At 34.7% G+C, this 13,396-nt stretch overlaps 1 protein-coding gene across 2 annotated transcripts; it reads right to left on the minus strand.

The window, feature by feature from the left end:
- Nucleotides 1–5,651: 5,651 nt before the first annotated feature.
- Nucleotides 5,652–12,008, minus strand: LOC140058516 (uncharacterized). Of its 2 annotated transcripts, XR_011847017.1 has the most exons (12): nt 11,951–12,008; nt 10,183–11,395; nt 9,799–9,864; nt 9,484–9,628; nt 9,232–9,386; nt 8,931–9,086; nt 8,496–8,621; nt 8,067–8,245; nt 7,837–7,915; nt 7,503–7,699; nt 6,249–7,080; nt 5,652–6,203 (listed from the first exon to the last, which is right to left on the minus strand). XR_011847017.1 is itself a non-coding variant. In XM_072104159.1 (11 exons), exons 2-11 carry the CDS (start codon nt 11,377–11,379, stop codon nt 6,879–6,881), a joined length of 2,502 nt encoding a protein of 833 aa, XP_071960260.1. In that variant the 5' UTR covers nt 11,380–11,395; nt 11,951–12,008; the 3' UTR covers nt 5,652–6,878. The 2 variants fall into 2 exon arrangements, 1 of the variants encoding a protein (XP_071960260.1); XM_072104159.1 differs by having other exon boundaries at nt 5,652–7,080.
- Nucleotides 12,009–13,396: the final 1,388 nt, after the last annotated feature.

Raw genomic sequence — 13,396 nt, forward strand, 5'->3', positions numbered from 1 at the left:
GTCAGACAGCAAGAGGGCTAGGCCAATCTGTTTCAAACTGTATGATGACGTCATGATGGGTTGAAGTTCTAAAAATAGTATTTTTTTACTAGAGAGGATCGAATCGAGCACATAAATTATAATTAATTGAAAACCGACCCCACCCGTTCGTTGATTTAATTTGGTATCGTACATAAAATTACCAAGGAGTTTAGTCCATGAAATTACGAATACTTAAAACTGATTCTTAAAAAGGTTATAGGCCTACAAACAAATATAAAATATGACACTGATGTAAAAAAAAAACGATGTCTCCTGTGAGGAACGCCAATAAAATATTACCAGGACTTCAATAATCGATTATAATTTAAATCTTGTATAGCTTCTAGTATACCTTAACTCAGTCGGTATAATGTAGGCCTACTAGGTTTGAAATATCAAAAGGTTCGAAAAATAATAAGAACACTATAATGTATATTCAGGATGGGGGTTCAATCGAAACCAACAGCGATAATTACCGCCACTAACTAACACTGACAGGTTTTAAAAACTGAACCAAAACAAAAAATAGGCCTAATATCCTTCTACAGTATAAGGAAAAAAAAATTGGGAAAAAAGGCGTAAGTCATTTTTTAGTCAAACACATTGTTTCAGCTAGACTTGCCCCAAGTCTGTATTTATTGTCTTTTTTTTTTTATTTATTTGTTTTTATTTCGACCGCGATTTTTGTCTGAAAAATATATCCAAACTCAAGTAATACACGTATGAAACGCCATATGTGCACAAATATTTATATTTTTACAAAACTCCGTCTGGAGCCCAGACTATGTTTCAGCGTGTTCCGCCATAATAAAAAGCCTTACACGCTCTTTCACTATGTATTTTATTTAACATAACTAGGCCAATATGATAACTTTGAAGTCACGTCACTTTGTTAAAAAGTAGACCGTACCGGAAGTACCTTGCTTCAATCGGGGACTTCCCCCTCCTGACGTTCGCGTTCGCAAAGAATGTTACCCCTACTCAGAAAAAAGGGAACTAGAATGCTCTTCGTTACGTGTTTAGTAAAGAATTTATATCTCATCGTATTTTGGTATGTCGGCGTTGTTATGCAAATGAGTTTGTGCAGGTGTAGTGGGAAAGATGGTATTGTTAGTCATTCGCGGTCAACACGCCACACTGTTCAATGTCTGTGCTAAACATAACATTTACAACATCAAAAATGAGGTGACGTAAGCCTCAGAAAAATAAAAGATGTTATGGTATGCTCTCTCTATAAGGACAATGAAGCTAAAATGTGCTCCTTCATTTTTTAGTACTCTTGGGTGGGCTTCTTTTCCAGATGAACTTCTTTTTTAGATTACTTTCTAAATGAGGGGATCTGCTATGTTCCCGTCCGTAGAAATTGTTTTTTACATGATTTGAATAATCTTCTAATGTAAAGATCATCAACATTTTCAACAGTGTGGCGTGTTTACCGCGAATGACTAACAATGCCATCTTCCCTATTACACCTGCACAAACTCATTTGCATAACAACGCAGGGCTTACCAAACTGTTTAAAATAAGTACAAGGTCCCCAGAAATGACACCTATAGTATTTTGAAACATCACCTCAAAGTAACATTTAACGCGGCCGTGAGGGTAATTCAACAAAACAAAATTATGAAATACAAACAGAGCTAGCACACAAAAGCCTACTTACTAATTTTAATATTTCTATAATTTAGAAACAATTACAATTATCACCTTTGATAATTATAATGTTAAATTTCAACTACTATCCAGATGCGAATTTTAGGTTGGGTTTTAAAAAACTTGATTTCATATGCTTCAATTTCGAAGATCTGCCTAAAACATATTTATTTATTTATTCTACCATAAACTTTAATTCACAACATAGTATTAGTAGGCCTGCAATAGGCCTACAATATCTTGCATAAAACGGATATTTAAAAATACACTATAATGTGTAACGGTAGAATTATAATTATAATGTAAAAGATTAACAAAATAAAAATTGAACAGTGTTGATCGCGAATGACTAACAATACCATCTTTCCCACAGCACATGTGCACACTCATTTGCATAACAAACGCACGGCATACCAAACTACGATGAGATAAACACGTAACGAAGAGAATTTTACATTAAAATAAATTGAGGGCGCTAAACATAAAATTTAAACCATCAAAGCAGTTGGCGAGAGCCAAAAAAAAAAAAGATGGTAAATGTGCTCTCCCTGCCTCAGCACTAAGGCCCTGCCACAGCCTTTTGGGGTCGTTTCCACCACATCACCAGATGCATTGATGTTGTCGCCTCATGATGTGTGGTGGAAAGGGGGACGTATGATCTGTGAACCCCAAACACAGTGGCTCGCATAGCCTTAACTCTATTCCACCGACCAGCGTGGGAATCGAACCCACGACATACGTGTGTTAACACGACGCTCAGACGATTGAGCTAACTGATCATTTTGGTTTTAGCAAGGTTAATAAGATATTTATGACGTAATGATGAATTACGTAATACACGTATAAATAGACTATTATCAGCTGTTCAGTCATGTTTCAGTTTGTGGCTTAACGGGTAATGCTCAGTTTTGAGTGCTATCAGCTGGGGTTCAAACCTCGACGGGTATTTTTTTTATGAATATTGGTTTTTTTTAAACATTTTGTATGGCATTCACTTTTTCATTAAATAGACACCATAAAACCCCAAAAAGAGTTCCTCATTTTTTAGTACTCTTGGGTACGATGGGCTTCTTTTCAACGGGTAAGATTCTTTTCCGCATGGGGTTCTTTTCAAGATTACTTTTGCAAACTAAAGGAGGGGAGCTTCTAGGTTCCAGCCCGGAAAATTGTATCTTTACATGATTTGAATTTCTAATATAAAGATTAAATCAAAATTTAACTTTTAAATTTAATTTTGTGGCGTGTTCACCGCGAATGACTTACAATACCATCTTCCCCATTCCACCTGCACCAACTCATTTGCATAATAACGCACGGCATACCAAACTGTTTTATTTGTATAGGGGTCGCAGTCAATGGGTTGGTTGGGTGGCCAGGCTGCTATTCTTCATCATTTTCATTGTAAGTTGTTTTGATTTCTCATTATCAATTATTCACTTTTAAATGAATTAAAATTCATTTAATTTATTCATGCACAGTAGTAAAATGTAGTACATGGTTTGAAATCATTTTCGTTTGTTCAAAGTTGAAAATTCACAAAAAAATTGTGAAATTATTTATTACAATAATGCATAATTAATTAATAAAGAGAATAAACTAGCCAGGCGGGGGAAGATATTTTTTTTCGTACATAAGTTGGGGACCCCATGTGAAAGATAGCCGAACTACTTCCTAAATATAACTAAACCTAACCCTCTTAATAATCTCTCTCTCTCACTATAAAGTAAAAGAAGTAGCTCATGGGAATCGAACCCCATACATCGACGTGTAAAGTCCATAGTCTTATCCACTCGACTACACAGTTTGCATTAGCGAATTGTTAGTTACCTTAATTCTTACATCACACCTTATGGATATGACTAATGAATATTCATGTATATTTTGTGACGTTTCACGAGGGTCCCCAACTTATGTACGAAAAGAAATATCGCAGGCGGGAGAATCGGCATCTATTTATTTGTTCCTAATTTCTGACATACTGTACATAAAATTTACGAGATCGAAAGGAGACGGGAAGCCACAGAAAAAAAAAATTATGGTGTGCTCCCTTGCCTCTAGCACGGTAACAGCCTTGGGGGTACCACACATCAGATGCTTTGATGTTTTCGCCTCATGATGTGTGGTGGAAAGGGGGACGTTTAAATCTGTGAACCCCAAACACACAGAAGCTCGCATAGCTTTAACTCTTTTCCACCGAGTATTGTCACCCTTAATTACTCGTGTACATTGTGACATAACGGGTAGTGCACTAGTAACTATCGTTGGATTCTCTCAGCTCTACTAGCAGGGGTTCAAATCTCTACGGATTTCTCTTTTTTTTTATAAATAAAATATCTTTTTCTTTTATTTTTAAAGAGAGATATTTAGAGAGTCAAGTTAATTTAGTATAGGCAGGGGCTGGTCCTGTAGACTTATAATTTCGTTTAATATTTTAATGTATGCGAAAATAATAAATATGTAGTAAAAAAATCAAAAGTTTGTTTGAAGTTGAGATAACATAACGTCACATGTCGACAGGGAGGACATCATTTGAGGGCTCGCTCACCGCGCGCCACTCTCGGTACGTCAAAAAGTATACGATCTTTGGTTACCTTAAATGACGTCACAGATAGTGTTTTATTGTGGTTTTATTATAAAAAAAATAAACGCAAGCATGAATTAACTTAGTTTAATTGTATATTAAATTAATTAATTTTATATTTTATTATAGTAATTTTGATTTTATTGATTAATATACAGTATTTATAATTTATTGAATTTAGGAACATTTTTATATTCATGATGACGTAACACAAGTAAAAAAAAAGCCGGCTTGTTGCATGCTTCTTGATGTTGGTGGCGCAAACACGCAAAGCAACACAACGTCACAGTCAGCCATGCGCCTGTTGTCAGAAAAATATTGTATACGATTTTTACCGTTAAAATTGTTCTTAAAATTCAGCTTGTTCAAAACAACAGTTGTATTTTGCTGTCTTTATTAATACTGTTCAATGAAGACTGTTTTATTTTATTTCTTTTGGCCAAAAAATCAAAAGAAATAACTGGCTTGCTAGCGTACGGGTTTCTAAATTGAAACTCGCCGCCCATTTTTCTTTTTCCCCGCTTGGCGTCCGCTGTGGTAGACAGGCCTAGCCTGGCTACCTGGTGGGATAAACATTTTTGCGGTTTAAAGTCGTGTATGGTGTTTGTTGGTGGGGTGCTGATTTGCTGTGTACGTTGTAAAAATGATACATGATCTTATTTGATCAGGCTTTGCTCCTGAAATGATAATAATTCGAGATGCTGTGAGCTCTTTTTGAGTGATGAACAGTTCTCAGGCTTTGGAAATGATGATATGTGAATGGATAAATGAGTGGTATACAATTGTTTCAATTTAACCACTTTGAATGAAATACATAACTGATCCACTAAACAGCCACTTCATATCAAAATAAACTAAAGCTCTGTCCACACTATCAAATTTTATGTGATCAAAAATGTGATGTTCCATATATGACATGATGATTTCATATAACTACCATTGGGCACATCAAATTTTTCTTGAACTAATAACAAAAATTAGTCTTCAACAAATTTGTTTGGGAAACCATAATTACCGTACTTCCACAATCCAACCTACATCAGCGTTGGTGCAAATTGTTTTTTGAGGATATTGTAGGTTGGTTTTGTGGAAGTTCCTTATATTGTTAATTTTCTGGTGTAATTGTTTCTCTTGTTTTTTTTTTGTATGATTGATTCGTATATGGATGTACTATCTGAAATAAAGAAATGAATAAATACATGCATACGTTGTGTCCATACAATCCTATACTGTATGTATACTGTATGTTCCTGTAAATGAGTCAAAAACACTAAATAAATAAAGGTCAACTTTTAGTTAAGCCAGTTGACAAGTACTTACTTACTACGTTTCAGCTACTCAGTAAATAGACACTTGATTGCTACGTTTCAGCTACTTTCAGTAAATAGACACTTGATTGAATTAAATAAGACTTTATTGCATTGGTAACGGTTTGTGGGTCAGAATTGTATTTAACGCTTAAAAAATTGCATTAATTATAAATAATAAAATCTATAATAAAAAAATGGGCTGTATATAATAACATATTTGGATTTAGTATTTTGTTTTAAACAGGTACCTGCTCTTAATACTCAATTGTAAATATACCCTGTTAAGTTTGCGGTAAGAATTTCTAAATAATAGGTTTTACCATGTCCACAGCTACCATAAAAAAATGGAATGTATGGAAATTGGCAGCAAATACTGTTTTATAAATTAAACTTTAAAAAAAGAAAAGGGGTCTTTTTGTATCAAATTTACCATTTAAACATATACTTTTTAGGTATAACATAGATATCTCCTGTATATGTTTGTCTATGGGTTTGTTCAGGTTTAGTTATTTACCCGGATAAGTTGGTTTCATGAGCAAATTTATCGCTAACTTTGGTGAGTAGGAACATACTTCCATGGATAAATAACTAGGCCCATGTTTTGCCAATACCTTCTGTATTTACACTTAAACAGTTATCTTTACAGCATACATATTTTGTTGGGAGAAACCTGTGTGAACTACCTTCACAGCATACATATTTTGTTGGTACAAACCTGTGTCCGGTACGGTTAAAATTTCAGCTTGTATATATGACATGGACTGGGTACACAATGCTAACTTACTCCATCATCTAACACTGATCATTGGTGTAATATATGCACATTTACATGAATCTATTATCTAGTAAAATCTATATAGTTATCTATTAAAACAGTACTATATTTCAATCATGGTTAATTACCATCTTTTGGTTCGTAAAACCATAGAAAATTAAAACTAATTTCTTTTACAACATGTTACAACTAGTAATACATTTACTACACTCATCTGTACACTAATACAGACTAAAATATATATTATTTATATCACGTTTACAAATATATACTCATTACTTTTTTGTGGCAACATTGTCATCAATTATATATAAACATAAAGGTCTATCCACACTATCAAACTTTATGTGGCAAAAAAAAAATGCCCATATATGGACATGATGATGTCATATCACTACCATATTTGAGCACATCACACTTTTTTGTCAACTAGTTTTTTGATAGTGTAGTAAGAGTATTTTTAGATCTCTAACTTGTAAGCTCAACCTATGCAAGGATGGCAGAACAGACCGTAAAATACTAACATATTGTAGTATTATCAAACGGATGAGAAATCCCAGAGTTTGACCGTCCTATCATACGATCCAGATACAATTTTACTATCGTTAAACTGAAGACAAGTTACGCCGTCTGTATGATTGCGCAATGTCACCAGCCGCTCGCCAGTTTCTATATTCCAAACTTTCAACGTCTTATCGTCTGCGGCACTAACAACACGCCACCGATCAATCTGTAAACATCTGAAAGATACCAATCCACAATTGATGATTAATAATGATCGAAGCACTGAACCGTGACTTGCTTTTATTATCAATAAGAAGATTATTTATTTATTGGGAATTGCAATTTGCAAGCAGGCATATACGGTAAAGATCAATATTATTAAGATTCTACCCTAAACAAGGTTTTGAATTCATCTAGGATCCTCAAACCTGGAAATCCTTAATCAAAATACTTTCCAGTATTTCAAGATTCAATTTATTGTCACATAATATTACATACATGAAATTTGTTTTCCTGAGAAACATAAATACAATACTGTACAATTTAAAACACAATAAACACCTTAATTGCAGGGAAGGGGTCTTTAACTAATTATCTTGAAAAATGTACATTAAATAGATGACAAGCAAAAAACAATTTTTACAAAACTTTGACATACCTGACAACACCAGTGTGCCCTTCACCGTGAGCCCAGTCTAATGTACTGGTACAGTCACCAACATGTATATCCCAAAACTTGATGTTACAGTCCAGTGAACCACTAACGATCTTGTTCGAATCAAATTGAAGACATGTTACAGCATCATGGTGTCCTTCTAAGCTCATTACACACATTCCTGTCGTCAAATTCCATATCTTGAAAACAATTATAAAAGTTTTAAATGCATCAAATAGGAGATGTTTGTTTATAGTAGGTAGTTTATATTGTTGAATGGATTGTAAATTAACAATTTGGTCGTTTGTTCGAGTCTATACAAAGCTAGTAGACGTACCTTAATAGTTTTATCTGCGGACCCTGAAATAATTTTGTTCTCATCAAATTGTAGACAAAGAACAGCAGCAGTGTGTCCCCTAATGAAAAAAAAAATAAAGATATTGATGATGCTAATACGACAAGTTAGAAAGATAAGAAACAAGACTATAGTATGTGTGATCATTTACATTAAAGTTAAACTGCTCGATGTTAAACTTATTAATTTAGTTGACATCTCACTTTACGCACCTTAGTGTTAACCGGCAGTCTCCGCTACGTATATCCCAAACTTTTAACGTGTGATCATACGAACCACTAACAACTTTCTCGTCATCGACTTGTAAGCATCGGACCGTCTGTTGATGACCAATCATGGTCTTTCGACAAGCAATGCTTGACCATCGGCTATGCATGGATAAATCCCACACCTGTTGTGTATAAAAAAGTTAAACGGTCAATGTTAATCTATTGCCTTAAGCTCTGTCTACACTATCAAACATTATGTAATGTGCCCATATATGGACATGATGATGTCATATCACTACCATATTTGAGCATATCACTACCATATTTGGGCACATCATACTTTTTTATCAAACTAGTTTGATAGTGTAGACAGAACTTAAGATAAGTATTACAGTCAAATAAGCAAGTCAACAAACAAAATGTGAAACTTGCCTTGATTGACCGGTCTGTTGAGCCACTGACCAATCTATTCCCTTCCAAATGAAGACATCGGACAGTCCCGGAGTGACCAACAAGGGTCTGTACTGACCAAGGAGTGTTGGTTCTGATGTTCCATACCTAATAGAATAAAGTAGATACTAGTATATTTAGTCATACCTGTGAGGCTATAGTAGTAAGTATAGTGTTTGGTATGCCACTCAATTTCTGATAAATTGTATTGCTGAATGTTCTGTAGCTTGTAAAGTAAAAGCGAGTCCTAATATTCATTCTTAGCATAGGAGAATGAACTGTATTATGTGGTACAGTACTAGGGTGGCCAGTAGGAGCCGATTGGAATGGGAGTCGTACAGGAATTGAACCCAGATCTTTCACTATGATAAACAAGCACCCTAACCACTCGTCTACCACATCTTTTCTTTTACCTACCTTAATGGAACTGTCTGTGGAGCCACTAACAATTCTAGTATCATCAAATTGAACGCACGATATACCCTCTGTGTGACCCTCGAATGTACGTACAGAACAAAGACCTTTCAGCCAGTTGCGACGCAATCGGTACCGCTCAGCAAAGACCTCCTTCCACTAAAGATAAAATAATGATACATAACTAGTCTTAAACTATTATATAAGTATATCATAATTATAATATTGTATAAGTATTGGTTCAGACTGAAATATATGTTGTGGTATGCTCACAGTACATACAAAAAATGAAACTAAAAATCACCCTTATTGTTGAAGACATGTGGTTGATCATCTGTTTGTGTTCTTCTGCCCGCGACAATTGCCATTTAGGAAGACGACAGAGTCTTTGCCATATGTACGGGTATGTAGTCAACTCATACCACATTTTACTCACTTGAGAACAAGCGCTCAATGTTACTGAAATAATGAAAACAATAAATGGTAACATTTGTCATGAAACAATAAGGAAAGGTTTGGGAGCAATCAACTCAAGAAAAATGGATAAAAATCTTACCTGGATCAAGGAAAGACAAAACATGAAGAGAAAGTTGTGCGGGTAACCATGACAACAGATCCTGACAATTGTGCGGACATGTTTGATGGAGAATTGGTTCCATTAACACTGACAACATGTGCATCTGAGGTAGTTCACATAATTCCTGATAAATAAAAGCAATTCATCATCAAATTAACTTCTATACAACAATGATAATTTTAATACAATTTTGTTTACTGTTAATTTAATGTGTTTTGAATAAATGAAATGGAAGTTAAACACATGCAAAGGATTCAGGAGATACTATTATTAAATACCGTAGTTCTTACTTACCAACAATCTTTTCATCATAGAGTTTTTCTGTTGATCATTAAACTCTTTGAACCAGCTCAACGTAGTCTGAAAAAAAATACAAAGAAAGTGTCATGAAAATGATGAACATTTTTGTCACTGATGAGGGCATTCTATGGATGTTCCATTAAAAGGTACGGGTCTCTAAATGTTAACTGAAATCTTTACAATGACGGTGGGTAAGAGGATCATCAACTACCGATACCAGGGTTCAAACCCTGCCAGATGTCATGATTTGTGTCCTCATGAGAATACTCATCTCCGTTCCTAAAGACTTAAGTTACTTTTGTATATTAAATTATAGTGTAATGGTTATCTTATACAGTGTATATATATTAAAAAAATATATATATTATTAATCAATACCTCCATTCGTTCTTTGAAAACTTTTCCATCAATTCCTTTATTAGATTCCTTATGTTTACTCATTGCCACTCGTCTACTAAGACAAACATGTTGTCTTGACTCCGTCTCACTGATACCACAATCATCAAACTGCATTCTATAAGATGGTTTTCTTGTACCATTACACAGACTCTTTGAGCGTTCTACGGGTTTAGTCTCTCTATATTTCCTCGACGTCGTTGATTGTTTGTGCTCTTCACTAGATCTATTTACAATCGTCAATCCACAATTTTGTTTCTCTAATTTCTGAAATTCTTTTAGAAGATTAACTAATGTAGACCCTGTGGGTAGACTCCTCGATTTCATTGCATGTTCTTCATATTTTAAATACCTACAATCGTCCATTTCAAGACTATTGTAAGAGTTACTGGGTCTTTTTCTAGAAAGTCTATTTCGTACACATCTACTTTGCCCAGAGTCACTAGGAGTCTTTGGTAGTACCATATGAGACAGGGGAGCGGACAGCTTTTTTCCTGGGAACGAAGTGGCTTGCGATAAGGTAAGGGATGTCTTTAATGGGCATGAGCGCTTTCTAGGCCAGCTACCTATACTTCTTTCACTATGCCGACAAGAGCAACAAGAAGGACAGTGACATATATCATCTAGAGCTTCATCATCACTATTCTCAGTACTGTCCATGTTTACATCTACAAGACTTTCATTTGCTATTTTATGACGAGTATTACTAACTGGGAGACTTTGCGTTTTTCTATTATAAATATAAGGTGATTTCTGACTGTGGTATAACGCGCATTCTCTCCTAAACAGTGCTTTAACCACACTAGGTTTTACACAGTTCTGATACAACACTTGGCTGTTTACAGTTGAGGATCTGTTTCTAGGTTTAGGTTTCACACTTCTTATATATACTTCTCCTTCTTCGCTGCTAGAACTACAATCTGATAAGGGGCGACTGAACACCGGCGGAGACAAACTGGAAACAGATGAATTGTCGAATACTGCATCTTCTTGAGGGCAGCAGGATCCTGGGTAGCCATCCTCTCCTAACGAAGCATTTTCTGTCTGACTTTCTCTACTTCCTCTCGATTTTCTAGTGAACCATGAAACTTTATCCCAAACTCTGTTCTTTCCTTTTGTCTGTCGGGGTTTGTTACTAGCGCCATCAGAGTCACTGTTGCCAGAATCCCCTATTTCCATAGTATGTTTGTCAAATCTAAACAAATTATAACATAAACATTTCAAATGTCAATAAATGCAGGTTAATAATTGATAATTATAATACAATAATTTGGTGATTGTCAATTCAAATCCAAGAACCACACCTACTGTCTTAGCTAGCTAGGCCAAGATATATATTTAAAAAAAATCAGTGTCAGTGAGTGAGGCAGAGCTCTGTTCTTTTTTACACGACTGTCACGTCAGTGTGTGACACCACCAACGACGCCTGCACAACAGGCCTAGTTAGGCTAGACATTAATTGATGACCTTCTCTCTGCTGGCAGTCTACCTACCTGGCTAGCCTTCTTTATCCCAGGTATGCACCTAATCAGAGAGAGTGAGACTTGGCATACCTAGGCCTACTAGAAGCTAAGGAGGCCTAGCCTAGTAGGCCTACATTTTCTAGACAGAGAGAGAAGGGTGCAGACCAGGCTAGATAAATTAGTGGCTAGCTAGCCTAATTAACCTAGCTAGGCCTAGATGATGATAGATTTATAGAACATCTTGAATATATGGTTAGGCACAGGATTAGTTTAAATAATTAAATTACCCAAACAAAAAGCCGGGTCTCAGGTCTCACCAGCAGCTAACCGCGGGCGGCCATCATCATCAATCACAAAAAAACAACTTTCTAGGCCTATATTATTTTAAAATAGCGAAACGACATTGTCACAATGCGGTCTGTGATGATGTCATGTTTTATGGATCGTATTTTACCAACTGTCTGGATATTATTTTCATGATCGCAAAAATAACTAAAGATATACTGTAATACTGAAAAAAAAAATTTATTTAAAAAAAAAATATTATATGCCATTTTAAAGTCACACAGTAGTTATTCACTTTGACCACCAAAAATTAGATCAAGAAAAAGCGATTATTTGAATGAAACTAAGGCTACGCCCGCCCGGTTGGATTTTATCATAAAATGTTTATGCTAATATTTAATGTTTTGATATTTAAATGTACATTTTATACATTTTTAATGTGAAAAAATAAAAATACTGATTAGATTTATTATGAAACTGGTAAGACCGCCGTCTATATGATTAGACGAGTACGATGGCGTTGAATGTGTTGACGAATTAAAAGTACAGTAAAGAGATATTTTACTGATATAGTTTTTAATTTGTTTCTAAAGAAAATATACTATATAAGTTAAATTTACCACTAGAGCTCAGCATTAACACGCACTAATTGATATCATCCTAATACGGTAGGCCTACGGTAGGCTTGTACGATATATTATATCGTACAAGCCTACCGTACAAATATCTGGGTTGTATAATTGACAATAAGCTAAATTGGATAAATAATGTAAATAAAGCCACATGCAAAGCCAACCAAATGATGTTTATTTTAAGAAAAATGAAGTACCTACAAATTGACAAAACTATACTTAAATTGTTTTATAACTCTGTAATTCTCAGTGTAATACTTTTTTGTAATGTTTGTTTTTATGGTAATACAATGCAAAAAGATAAAATTAAACTTAATCGAATAGGAAATAGAGCAATTAGACTAGTAGGAGAGCACTTACCTGATGTTGAATCCTTGTATAAAGAAAATGTGTTAAAAAAAGTAAAAAGTATCATTGATGATGAAACACATCCTCTTCACAAACAATTCTGGCATAAGACTACGTGCACTTAATACCAAAACAAAACGGTTTAGGTGCTCGTTTGTAGCCTACCTAATGCTATACACTTATATAACTCCAGAGTACAAAGGTAAAATGTAACCGATAATTTTTATCTAATTTTAACAATTTTTAGCCTCTTAACTTTTTGTGTGTGTTTTTGTAAATTGTATTTTATATTTTTGTATTTTGCCAGTTTTCAAATCACATTTCTGTTTTTTAAATGGACAATAAAGTATATATGACTATGACTATGACTATGACTATACCACCGTGCCGCGTAGATTATTTAGTATAGTAATAGTAGTATAGGTCTATGACACCGCGCACGCAAGAGATGCTTAGCGCGCGCACACT

This window comes from Antedon mediterranea, chromosome 9 (assembly GCF_964355755.1).
Source record: "Antedon mediterranea chromosome 9, ecAntMedi1.1, whole genome shotgun sequence".
In the NCBI taxonomy this organism is placed as follows: Eukaryota; Metazoa; Echinodermata; class Crinoidea; order Comatulida; family Antedonidae; genus Antedon; species Antedon mediterranea.